This window comes from Panthera onca, chromosome Y (genome assembly GCF_046562875.1).
Source record: "Panthera onca isolate mPanOnc1 chromosome Y, mPanOnc1 haplotype 2, whole genome shotgun sequence".
Lineage (NCBI taxonomy): Eukaryota > Metazoa > Chordata > Mammalia > Carnivora > Felidae > Panthera > Panthera onca.
In genome coordinates this window covers 17,729,427-17,741,922 of record NC_138358.1, presented here as the reverse complement: position 1 = coordinate 17,741,922, position 12,496 = coordinate 17,729,427, and the positions used below count along the sequence as shown (strand labels likewise).

General features: G+C 41.8%; 1 protein-coding gene across 1 annotated transcript; it reads left to right on the top strand.

Annotated features, from left to right (window-relative positions):
• Nucleotides 1-10,569: 10,569 nt before the first annotated feature.
• Nucleotides 10,570-11,679, top strand: LOC145714893 (coiled-coil domain-containing protein 71L-like). The gene has a single exon (XM_081794423.1). The coding sequence runs from the start codon at nt 10,576-10,578 to the stop codon at nt 11,518-11,520; it is 945 nt and encodes a 314-aa protein (XP_081650549.1). The 5' UTR covers nt 10,570-10,575; the 3' UTR covers nt 11,521-11,679.
• The last annotated feature ends 817 nt before the right edge of the window (nt 11,680-12,496 follow it).

Below are 12,496 nucleotides of genomic sequence, written 5' to 3'. Positions count from 1 at the left end.
TACGGCACACTTGAGTGGGAGATTAGGGTATCAAATATCTAGACATACCCTAGTTTGGTATACCAGCTCCATAAATACTGAGACTGGAAAAGGCAAGAGTTAATTTTCCATGGTCCAGATAAAGACAGAATTAAATGAGATCTCCTTAGTAGTAACTGTTACAACTGAAAATTTAGTTGGTGCTCTTTAATTTTCTAGTTTCCTGAAACTGCTTTTTGGATTCATGCCCAGAATCTGTCTCGATGAATATATGTCAGAGAATGAAAGCCAAAAACGAACAATGTGACTCTAGAAAGCACTGCAACAGTTAACATTGAGGTATCACAAAACTCTGAAAACACGTTCTTCAAGTTCAGTCTCCAATATGCATTGAGAGGTAGGAGAAAACCGAGGTCATGATATAACTCTTTTGTGAAACGTGAAGATATGTGCAGTGACTTATTATTTTTGTGAAGTTAGGTAATTGCCTCTGGTTTGTGATGTAAACGTTGTTTCAAGGTTGCACTTGAATCCGAAAATTCCTTCAGCAGACTCCCCTCCCACCTGATTTGACGTTGACTCAACCACTTCACCTAGAAAGATTTCTAAACTTTGACCATGTTTGAGTGTTTATAAAAGTTTCTGGAAGCATGGAAGACCTCATCTTTGCCTTCAAGAAACTTATAATATTTGAGGGTAGAAAAAACCCAAATACCATACAAAGCACAGTAAGTCTTCAAGGTCAAGTTTCATGTATCAGGAGAAGTCCACTGAGCGAGTGGATCAGTAAAGGCATCTCAGAGACATAGCACAAAGAATCTTAAAGGATGACCAAGTTTCTAGCTGGCAGGCAGAAAGGAGAAGGACAAAGGAAACAAAAGCAAATGTGTGGGAAAAAAGGAGGGGCAGGCATTCCAAGAACAGTGAGAACAACCCTGTTGGAGTTTGAGATTCTTCTACAACAGTGGCCATTAAGTATTTTTGACGATGACAAAGACTGGGTAGAAGATGAGGTACCTACATAACCCATCAATTCCATAATCTTATGAAAGAAGGTCTTGTTGACAGCGAAGAATTGGAGACCATCAGTTAGAACCTGAAGATGGTATAACAAAGCAATTTGGTAGACACAAAACAACGAAAAGTTAAAATTCTAAGCAAACTTCTGTATGTATGTGAATTTATACCCAATGAATAAACAATTGAAATCCATGACCAACTTAACCCCTGTTGTGTTTCTCTGTTAATGGGACATTGTCTTCAGTTGCTCAAGAGGGAAAGAGACTCATTGTCAGTCATTCCCTCCTCAACATCTTTCCTGTGATCCATTCAGCAGCAGGGGCTCTCAACTCCACCTCCAATGTCTGCCAAGCCAGCTAGTTTCTCACCACCTTCTGCCTACTCTCCATTTTCGTTCTAAGCCCCATGCTGCCTTTCCCTTCCCACCAAAATCCCAGTCCATTCTTTTCACTGCATCAGGAATGCAATCCAAAAATCCTGAATCTGAGCAGTTCATTCCTCTGCTTAAAACAACCCTCTAATCTCCACTGTACTCAAAATGACACACAGAATCTGTAACGTGACCACCAGACGTTGGCAGTCCTGTCTTGTCACCCCTCTAATGCCATCTTTCCTCATTCTCCTTTCTTTAGGTGATTGGGACCGTCTCTTCTCCTGGTTTCTCAAACTAGACCCACGTAGGTGCCGCTTAGAATGCATTTTGTGTTTGCTAGTTTCCTTACCATTCTTGCTACGGGTCCAAGGTTGAATAAAGGACTTTTCTCCCCAAGAAACCTTTGTTGGCCAATCCTCTAATCGACATTTTGTCCCCTGTGTCATTCCTTCTCATAACATTTAGTCTTTTATTTAACAGCATTTTGCCACAAGTTGTAATTACACATGTACCTTTTGTAGCTAAGGTTTGAAACATCCTGAATATATGGAGCGTGCATGTTTGATTATCACTGTGTACTTGAACCTAATAGCACCTGACACCTAAGGTGCTCGATATGTATATCCACAGTGCCTGAAATAGGGGACTTTTAACTATCTCCCGGTGTGCTGGACTGCAATATACATTCAAGTCTTCAATAATCTCTACCACCAAAGTTAATATTCATATTCAAAAAAAGGGATGGGTCACCTCAAGAATAGGAAAAAGAGTTTGCCTTGTTGATAGCTTCTATGGTGTAGCTTACATTTTGACCTACGAAAGACCCCACCCTGGAGTTACAGTTTGCATGGATGTAGTGACAACTATGAGGAAATCAAAAAAATACAGTGTTTATTGAGTGTAATGTGCCAGGATTTTTTCCACACGTTTTACAGCATTACCAATAATCTCACAACTATACTGAACATAGGAGTTATACTTCCCCTTTACAAATTGGAAAAGCAAACTGTGAGGTATCATTTGCCTACAATCTAAGATCTGGCTGGTAGAAGAAATTGATGGGGCCAGGTAATTTAAAAAATCCACAATTTTGTCCAAGGTAACCTCTGGGAAATCAGAAAATGAGCGGCTTTCATAAGTGCAGCTGCCCAGAGCCTTTCGGAGGAGCCGTCTGTGTGGGGCCCGGGCTTTGGCGCCATCACATCTCCAGGATCTCACTACCAGGAGAAACCCCCATTGTTGGGAAGGGCAAGAACATCCATGCATGGCAACTTAAGGTGTTTTAACCCCTGTCAAGATAGTGCAAACCTCCAATTACTTCATTCGGTACTTCAAGGAGCAAATCAAAGCACACCTCATGGGATTATCAAAAATCACTCTGAGATGAGAAATCAAACAACGAAAGTCATAGCAACGCAAAGCAAGTAACACTTTCCAAAACACACCCCCAGAAGGGCCAGGCCATGGAGAGGGGATGAGCCCACTTTAATGTAGCAGTGCTCTCAGGTGCAGAGCACATAAAACAAAACAAAACAAAACAAAACAACAACAGCAACAGCAACAACAACAACAACAACAACAACAACAACAACAACAACAACAACGTTGAAACACATAAGGAATAGAAAACTATCCACAATGATGAAACGGAAGAATTACCGTCAGACGAAATTCCAGGAGAAGTGACCGTTAAAGAATTGATCAAAATAGATAAAAGCAGTATAACAGCAAGAATTTAGAATAATTGTCATAAGATTAATCACTGGGCTTGAAAAAAGGCATAGAAGACAGCAGAAAATTTAGTATTGCAGTGATAAAAGAACTAAAAAAAATAGCCATGGTTAATTAAAAAGGCAATAACATAGGGATTGATTTTAATCACTGATACAAAAACAGATAAGCTGGAAACTTGGATATCTATTACCCAAGTTAATAGTTATGCGATTGTAGCAAAAGCTAATTCTAAAAAACTATTAAATAATGAAAAGCAGAAAGCTAAAATATGTCAAGTTTTAAATACCTAGCATGAGTCGTGCAGCTGTATAGTTGTTTAAAATTCTAGGATATCAAATAATATCATGTAATAGCCTTTGTAACACATGCAAAGTTCACCATTTCTACCTTTGCTCTTCTACATGTGGAGTAAGATGTGATTGGGCCTTATAGAATATCTGAAAAGATTAATACTAAAAATTAAAAAGTTTTTGAAAGTATATGTTGCTAGTGAGTTTGTCATGTCAAACAAAGTTATAAATAGGTGTTATTTCCAAACCTTATTCACGTGCACTCTTATTATGGCTAGAGTCCATAAAAAGTTATTGCACAATTGCATAAACATGATTACCAGTGCAATCTTTTTTTTAAGTCCATTTGTTCATTTATTTGAAAGCCAGGATAGAGCATGGAGAATGTACCCTGTAGGTTCTGGATTCTCTCCTTGATTCCAAATATCTTATTTGGGCTGCTACCATAAAGATGGTAAAACAATATTACCTGTACCATGAACGTGTAAAATATGGTACAACTCACTAGTATTACAATTTTGCTGATTAGCATATGTGTTTACAAATACACACGTGTGCACTGGGTGAAGTTAGATGTTTCATACTTCTATCCATAACATGAGGAATTCAATATATTTTAAAGAGTTAGATTCCAGTTACCAAATCTAATGTGGGATAACATGCACAGTTCTTGCTTATTTCTCACTTATTGTGCAATTATGAAGTAAACATAGAGCCCAAAGAGTAAATTCTTTTTATCTACACTTAACTGAACATATATCACTCAAAGTCAAACTTTGGCCTTTCAAAGATGACGTGAGACTGAACGCGGAAAACCCAAAAGACTCCATGAAAACGCTGCTAGATCTGATACATGAATTGACCAAACTCACAGGATACAAAATCAGTGTAAAGAAACTGGTTGCATTTCTATACACCAATAAGGAAGCAACAGAAAGAGAAGTCAAGAAATCACTGCCAGTTACAATTTCACCAAGAACCGTAAAATACCTAGCAAGAAACCTAACCAAAGATGTAAAAGATCTGTACAGTGAAAAGTATAGAAAATGTAGGAAGGCAAATGATGAAGACACAACAAAATCAGAAACAAACAAACAACAAACAAACAAACAATCCACGCCTATAGAGTGGAAGAATGAATAGTGTTAAAATGTCAATACTACCCAAAGTAATCTACACATTTAATGCAATACCAATCAAAATTGTACCAACATTCTTCTCCAGACTAGAGTAAGCAACCTGAAAATTGGCACGGAACAACCAAAGAACCTGAGTACTCAAACTTATGTTGAAAAAAGAAAGCCAAAGTGGGAGGCAGCCCAGACTTCCCCTTTCCTATGGAGCTGTAATCATCAAGATAGTATGACACTGGCACAGAAACAGGCACATTAACCAATGAAACAGAGTAGAGAACCCAGAAGGGGCCCCTCAAATGTATGGTGAACTAATCTTTGACAAAGCTGGAAAGAGAATCCAATGGATAGAAGACAGTCTCTTTACAAGTGGTGCTGGGAGAACTGAACAGCAACATGATGAAGAATCAACTAGATGACTTTCTTACACCGTGCACAAAAATAAATGCAAAATGGATGAAAGACTTAAATATAGACAGGAAACCATCAAAACACTAGAGGAGAAAAGAGGGAAAAAAAACCCCTGTGACCTCAACTGCAGCCATTTCTTCTTTGGCATGTCTCAAAAGACATGGAAATGAGGAGGTAAAATGAATTATCATGACCTGGTGAAGATAAAAATCTTCTGCACTGCAAAGGAAACAATCAGCCAAATTAAAAGGCAACCGATGGAAGGAGTGAAGATATTTGCGAATGACATATTGGTAAAGGGTTAGTGTACAAAATGTATAAAGAACTTACCCAAGTCACACCTGGAAAATGTAATACAGTGAAAAAATGGGCAGAAGACATGAATAGACACTTTTCCAAAGGAGACATCCAGATGGCCCACAGACACATGAAAAGATGCTCAACATCACTCATCATCAGGAAAATACAAATCAAAGCCACACTGAGATACCACCTCACACTAGTCAGTGTGGCTAAAATGAGCAACTCAGGAAACCACAGATGCTGGCGAGCATATGGAGAAAGAGTAACCCTCTCTCACTGTTGGTGGGAAAGGAAACTGGTGCACCACGGTAAGCATGAAACCTACGGACATCACAATGACTCTAAACGCATATCTTTCCCTAATAACACTGAATTTCAATGACGAAATGCTCCAACCAAACAACATAGCGTATCAGAATGGATAGAAAAAACATAACAAAAAACAAAACAAGACCCATCTCTTTGCTGTCTACAAGAGACTGATTTTAGACATGAGGACACCTTCAGATTGAAAGGGAGGGGATGGAGAACTATCTATCATGCTACTGGAGGTCAAAAGAATCCTGGAGTAGCCAACTTATATCATGCAAAGTAGAGTTTAAATTAAAGGCTGTAACAAGAGATGATGAAGAGCTTTTTATTTTAATTTCAGGGTCTCTCCATCAGGAAGTGCTCAACATTTTAAATGTCTACACACCAAATTCAGAGACACACACATATATAAAACAATTAATTAAAAACATACAGAAACTTGTTGATAAGAATGAGGTAATTGAAGGGACATTAAATTAACCACAGAAAAAAGGATGGAAAATCTCCAAAAGCATGGAGGTTAAAAAACATCCCACTAATGAATAAATGGGTCAACCAGGCAATTTGAGAAGAAATTAAAAGATATAAGGAAACAAATGGAAACGAAATACAACAATGCAAACCCTTCGGGATGCAGCAAGGGCAGTCCTGACAGGGAACAACAAAACAAAACAAAACAAAACAACAATAGCAACAACAACAAACATTGCTATCCAGGCCTATCTCAAGAAACAAGAAAAATCCCCAATACAAAATCTAACAGCACACCTAAAGGAACTGGCAGCAGAACAGCAAGGCACCTCAAACCGAGCAGAAGAAGAGAAATAATAAAGATCAGAGCAGAAATAAACAATATGGAGTCTAAAGGAAAACAGTAGAGCACATCAATGAAACCAAGAGTTGTGCTTTTGAGAATATACACAAAAGTGATAAACGTCTAGCCTGGCTTCTCAACGAGAAAAGAGAGGGGACCCATATAGGTAAAATCACGAATGAAAATGGAATTATTACAACGAATCCCTCAGAAATTCAAGCAATCATCAGGAAACACTATAAAATCTTCTATGGCAACAAACTGCACAACCTGGAAGAAATGGACAAATGCCTCCATACCCACACACTTGCAAAACTCAAACCGGAAGAAATAGAAAATGTGTACAGACCCATACTAGTGAGGAAATTGAATCAGTTATCAAAAATATCGCAATAAACAAGAGTCCTAGACCAGGTGGCTTTCCTGGCGAATTCTAGCAGACATTTAAAGTAGAGATAATAGCTATCCTTCCCAAGCTGTTCCAAAAAATGGAAATGAAAGGAAAACTTCCAGACTCATTGTATGAAGCCAGCATTACTTTGCTTCCCAAACGGGAAACACAGAAAAAAAGGAGAATTACAGGCCAATATCCCTGATGAATAGGGGTGCAAAAATTCTCAACAAGATACTAACAAATCACATTCAATAGCATATAGAGAGTATTATTCAACACGATCAAGCGGGATTCATTCCTGGCCCGCAGGGCTAGTGCAATATTCACAAATCAATCAATGTGCTACATCACATTAATAAAAGAAAAGATAAGAACCATAGTGCACTGTCAATAGATGCAGAAAAAGTATTTGAGAAAATACAGCTTCCTTACTAATACAAACCCTCAAGAAAGTTAGGATAGAAGGAACATACCTTAAACATCATAAAAGCCATTTATGAGAAGCCCACAGTAAATATCGTCCTCAATGGGGAAAAACTGAAACCATTCCCCCTGAGATCAGGAACAAGACAGAGATGTCCACTCTCACCCCGGTTGTTGAACATAGTGTTGGAAGTTTTAGCATCAGTAATCAGACAGTAAATGAAATTGAAGGTATCATCATTTGCAAAGATGAAGTCAAACTTCCACTTTTTGCAGATGACATGACACTATACATGGAATATCGGACAAACTCCGCCAAAAGTCCTCTAGCACTGATACATGAATTTAGCAATGGTGCAGGGTACAAAATCAATGTACAGAAATTGGTTGCGTTTTATACACCAATAATGAAGCAACAGAAAGAGAAATAAAGAAACGGATCCAATTTACAATGCTCCAAGAGTCAAAAAATACCTAGGAATAAACCTAACCAAAGATGTAAAAGATCTGTATGCTGAAAACTACAGAAAGCTTGTGAAGGAAATTGAAGAAGATACAGAGAAAGCGAAAAACATCCCATGCTCGTGGATTGGAAGAATAAATATTGACGAAATGTCAATATGACCCAACGCAGTCCTCACATTATATGCAGACCCAATCACATTGCACCAGCATTCTTCTCCAAGCTGGAACAAGCAATCATAAAATGTGTATGGAAACACAAAAAACCCTGAATAGCCAAAGTAATACTGAAGAAGAAAACCAAAGTGAGAGGCACCACAATGCCAGACTTTAGCCACTACCACAAAGCTATAACCATCAAGACAGCATGGTATTGGCACAGAAACAAATACGTAGACTTAATGGCATAGAATAGAGATCCCAGAATTGGACCCACATACCTATGGCCAACTAACCTTTGACAGAGCAGGAAAGAATATCCAATGGAAAAAAAAGACAGTCTCTTTAACAAATGGTGCTGAGAGAAGTGGACAGCAACATGCACAAGAATGAAACTAGACCACTTTCTTACACCACTCACAAAAATAAACTCACAATGGATGAAGGACATGAATGTGAGACAGGAAACCATCAAACCCTGGAGGAGAAAGCAGGAAAAATCATCTCTGACCTCAGCATCAGCAAGTTCTTAGTTGACACATCTCCGAAGGCAAGGGAACTAAAAGCAAAAATGAACCATTGGACCTCATCGAAATAAAAATCTTCTCCACAGTGAAGGAAACAATCAACAAAACTAAAAGGCAACTGACCGAATGGGAAAGGATGTGTGCAAAAGTCATACTGGATAATTGGTGAGTATCCAAAACCTATCAAAAGAACTCACCAACTCCACACCCGGGAAACAAATAATCCAGTGAAGAAACGGGCAGAAGACTTGAACAGACACTGTTCTAAAAAAGACATCCAGATTGTCAAGAGACACATGAAAAGATGCTCAACAGCACTCCCCGTCAGGGAAATCCAAATCAAAACCACACTGAGATACCACCTCATGCCAGTCAGAGTGCCTACAATGAGCAAATTAGAAGACTATAGATGCTGGTGAGGATGTGGAGAAACAGGAACCCTCTTGCATTGTTGGTGGGAATGCAACCTGGTGCAGCCTCTCTGGAAAACATTGTGGAGGTTCCTCAAATCATTAAAAATAGACCTACCCGAAGACCCAGCAACATCACTGCTAGGAATTTACCCAAGGGGTACAGGAGTGCTGACACATAGGGGCACATGTACCCCAATGTTTATAGCACTACTTTCAACAACAGCCAAACTATGGAAAGAGCCTAGCTGTCCATCAACTGACAAGTGGATAAAGAAGTTGTGGTTTATGTATATACAATGGAATACTACTTGGCCATGAGAAAGAATGAAATCTGGCCATTTGTGGCAACGTGGATGGAACTGGGGGGTATTATGCTACGTGAAATAAGTCAGGCAGAGAAAGACATATACCATATGTTTTCATCCATGTGTGGATCCAGAGAAACTCAGCGGAAGACCATGGGGAAGGTGATGGGGGGAAAAAGTTATAGAGAGGGAGGGAGGCAAACCATAAGAGACTCTTCAATACTGATAACAGACTGAGGGTTGACGTGGGGTTGGGGAGAGGGGAAAGTGGGGGACGGGCATTGAGGAGGGCACCTGTTGGGATGAACACTGAGTGTTGCGTGGAAACCAATTTGAAAATAAATTACATTTAATAAAAAAAAATCCAGGGGTTGCTCTTACTGAATATGAGGATAGCTTTCCATTTTCAGCACTTTATGAGCGTGAGGTAGTAGTAGCTTAAGCTGCGTAGATGAAAGTTTTGTTTGTGTGTTTAAGAAAAGGAGCTGAATAAAGACAGAGGCCTCTCACATGTATCACGTTGACCTTGGCAAGTTTCTCTTCTGATTGTTACCATGACTTATCACTCTTAGTGATTCACATAGTTTGGAGTCATCCTTTCATGGGGAAGTAGATTTCAGTTGACCATGGTAGGTGGTCTTTGTAGTATTTTGTGAATGAATTGTGTATGTGGTGATAATGGATGGACTATGCTGGTTGGTTTCAAAAGCACTTACACGGACGGTGTAACACGTTTTCTACCCTTGGAGTCCCATACGGTCTCTTACTACTTTGTGTATGACTTACCTGAAATATCATGAATTGGTAGGTAGCAAATAGGTTTTAGTGGCACTGAATGCCCTACTGGCCACTCACACAGAATTCGTTGACGCTTTGCTCTTAAGCACACAATGACTCGGTCTTCCCTACGCTGCATGAAAGTGAGCATGGATACTAACTAGGCAAACTGTTTGCTGCTGCTGTGAAGAACAGCTTCGTGAACTGTGAGCTGTAGCAACACACGTATGGAACCCTAAGCAAGGCACAGTACATCGGTATTCTTTGAAAGGGTAGAGTAGTTATTTCAATTTGGCTTTCAGTGCGTTGCATGACAAGGCATTTTATTAGCTAAAACCCTCTTAGAGTCATGTTTGATTGCAAGGTGTGTGTACTGTCCACCGCTAAGTGTCATTTCATGTTAGATGGAATATTGGAGGCTGAAGCACCCGTGCATTCACCTCTAAGACAACCCTCTTGAACTCGTGAAGAATTATGGGCCTTCTCAGGTAAGATTACGTGCAGGTCTTTCTCAAGGGCATAATCTTAAACACAGCCAAACCTAAGGCAGCTTTGGGCAGCCCACCGTGATAAGATGTGCAGACATTGTGACCTCACAAAGCGCCTGGTCTCCTAGCAACTACGGTGTAACTCTCACAGCCTGCCTCCTGATTTGGCTTCATGGTAGGAAATTCATCAGGGCCCTGCGGTGGCCGCGAGACCTGGCAAGCGCGGGCGGCACCTAGCGGCCTCACATCCTGAGCAGCATGAAGAGGAGGCGGCGCTGGCCCAGGGAGGCCCTGGCCCCGGCCGCCGGGGGAGGAGCCTCTAGCGCTGCAGGAGGGGCCGCGCTGGAGGCGCCTGAGGAGAAGGTGGTGTACATGCGGTGGCAACCTTCGCGACTGTCGCTGGCCAGCAGCACCAAAGCGCTGATCGACGCTTTCAAGCTATTCCTGCCCCGCAGCACGGAGTTCATGAGCTCAGACGCGGAGCTCTGGAGCTACCTCTGCAGCCTCAAGCACCAGTTCTCCCCCCACATCCTGCGCAGCAAGGACGTCTACGGCTACTCCTCCCTCCTGGCCCTGGTCCCGGACCCCCTGCACCAGCCCCCCGAGGCCCGCCTCCAGACGCGCCGGCCAGCTGCCAGGCGGAGGCGCCACGGAGCCCGCAAGGTGGCGGTCGGCCAGAGGAAGGTGCCGCCCCCGCCGCCACCGTCCCGCGAGGACAGCAGCCCCCGTAAGCCCGCGGCACCCGGGCCCTGCTCCAGGGGCCGCACCCTGGAGGAGAGTGGGAGGGCGGCCACCCCGACGTTGACCACCTTCCCCACCATCCGCGTAGCGGGCGACGTGTGGGTCGAGAGCAGCCTGGCAGAAGCGCAGCGCCAGGCGCGCCAAGTCCTGGGAGTGAACCTGGAACCCGTGGTGAGACTCCGCCGCTTCCCAGTGCCTGGGCGTGAGATGCGGGCCACCGCCGCGCGACCTCTCAGCCCCGGGACGGGTTGTGCCTGGAGGGATGAACCAGGGACAGCAGGGACCGCGTCCCCTAATGCACTTTATGGGCGAAGAAGCAGCAGATGGTCCAGGCCAGCGCCCCAGGGATGCGGCGCCGCCTTTTGGGACTCCGGTGCAGCTGTGCCCTCTGCTGCCTCCCAGCACCGGGTCTGCGGAGGGAGGAGACCCCTGGACCGCAAGGGAGGTCCCCTTTCGTCCTAACCCCAGATTGAGATGTCTCCAGGACTGTAGGGGCAGATCCATGTTCTCTCTTGTTCCCTCCTTGGTCTGAAGTCGTCAGACTTCCACCCCCACCCCCTCCAAAGGAATTTGGTTCCATGCTTGTGTAATAAAGCTAGAATTTCCTTGCTGTTCACCCAACTTCCGGCTCCTCACGCCTCATTTTCTTTCTTTCTTTCCTTTTTTCACTGCCACTCTTTCTGGACGAAAGATCGAATATGTGTGGAAAGTTGTTGCAATAGTTGGTATTCTCAATACCAGTTGCAATAGTGGGTATTCTCAATCCCACACCTTTCTGAGTTTTAACTGGATTCCAAAGCTTTGACCAAGGATATTGTCTAAGAAATTCAAGCGTATCACTGTTAATAATGTAAGGATTTGTATGGCTTTGAATGTCATGGGCTCGGTGATTACAAACCAAAAGATTCAAAGTTCAACTGTGTACACATTCTTAAGACGTTTCTAAAGATTTTATATTGAAATGTAATGTTTATGTTTACTGAGCTCCTAAAGGAAATGGTAGACACTTGGAAGGTTTTGTTTAGTAAAATTAACTTGGGAAATTCTTTATAAGTGGGTAAAATTGAAAGTGCATTGAGAAACCACACGGTTTCTATTAAAAACCAATGAGTGAATTTCAAAAAATAAATGAATAAAAAACTGGTGCTGGATATGGACATGGATGGAATCCACTCGGAAATGACTTGGCCTTGTACAAATCTCACATACTGATCTGGGAATCTTTCCAGGATAATTTATTTTAAAATAGAAATCACATAGTGTAAATGAGTATGGGTAAGGGTGGTGACTAAACCTGCATACATAATAGCCGTTGGAATTCTCTGAAGTATTACTGATCTAGAGCGGTGGTACATTTTTTTTTTTGGCACCAAATAACTGGTTGAGGTTATCTTTGGGCAAAATAGATTTTCCTCACTTGTTTTTGTCGTTGTTGGAT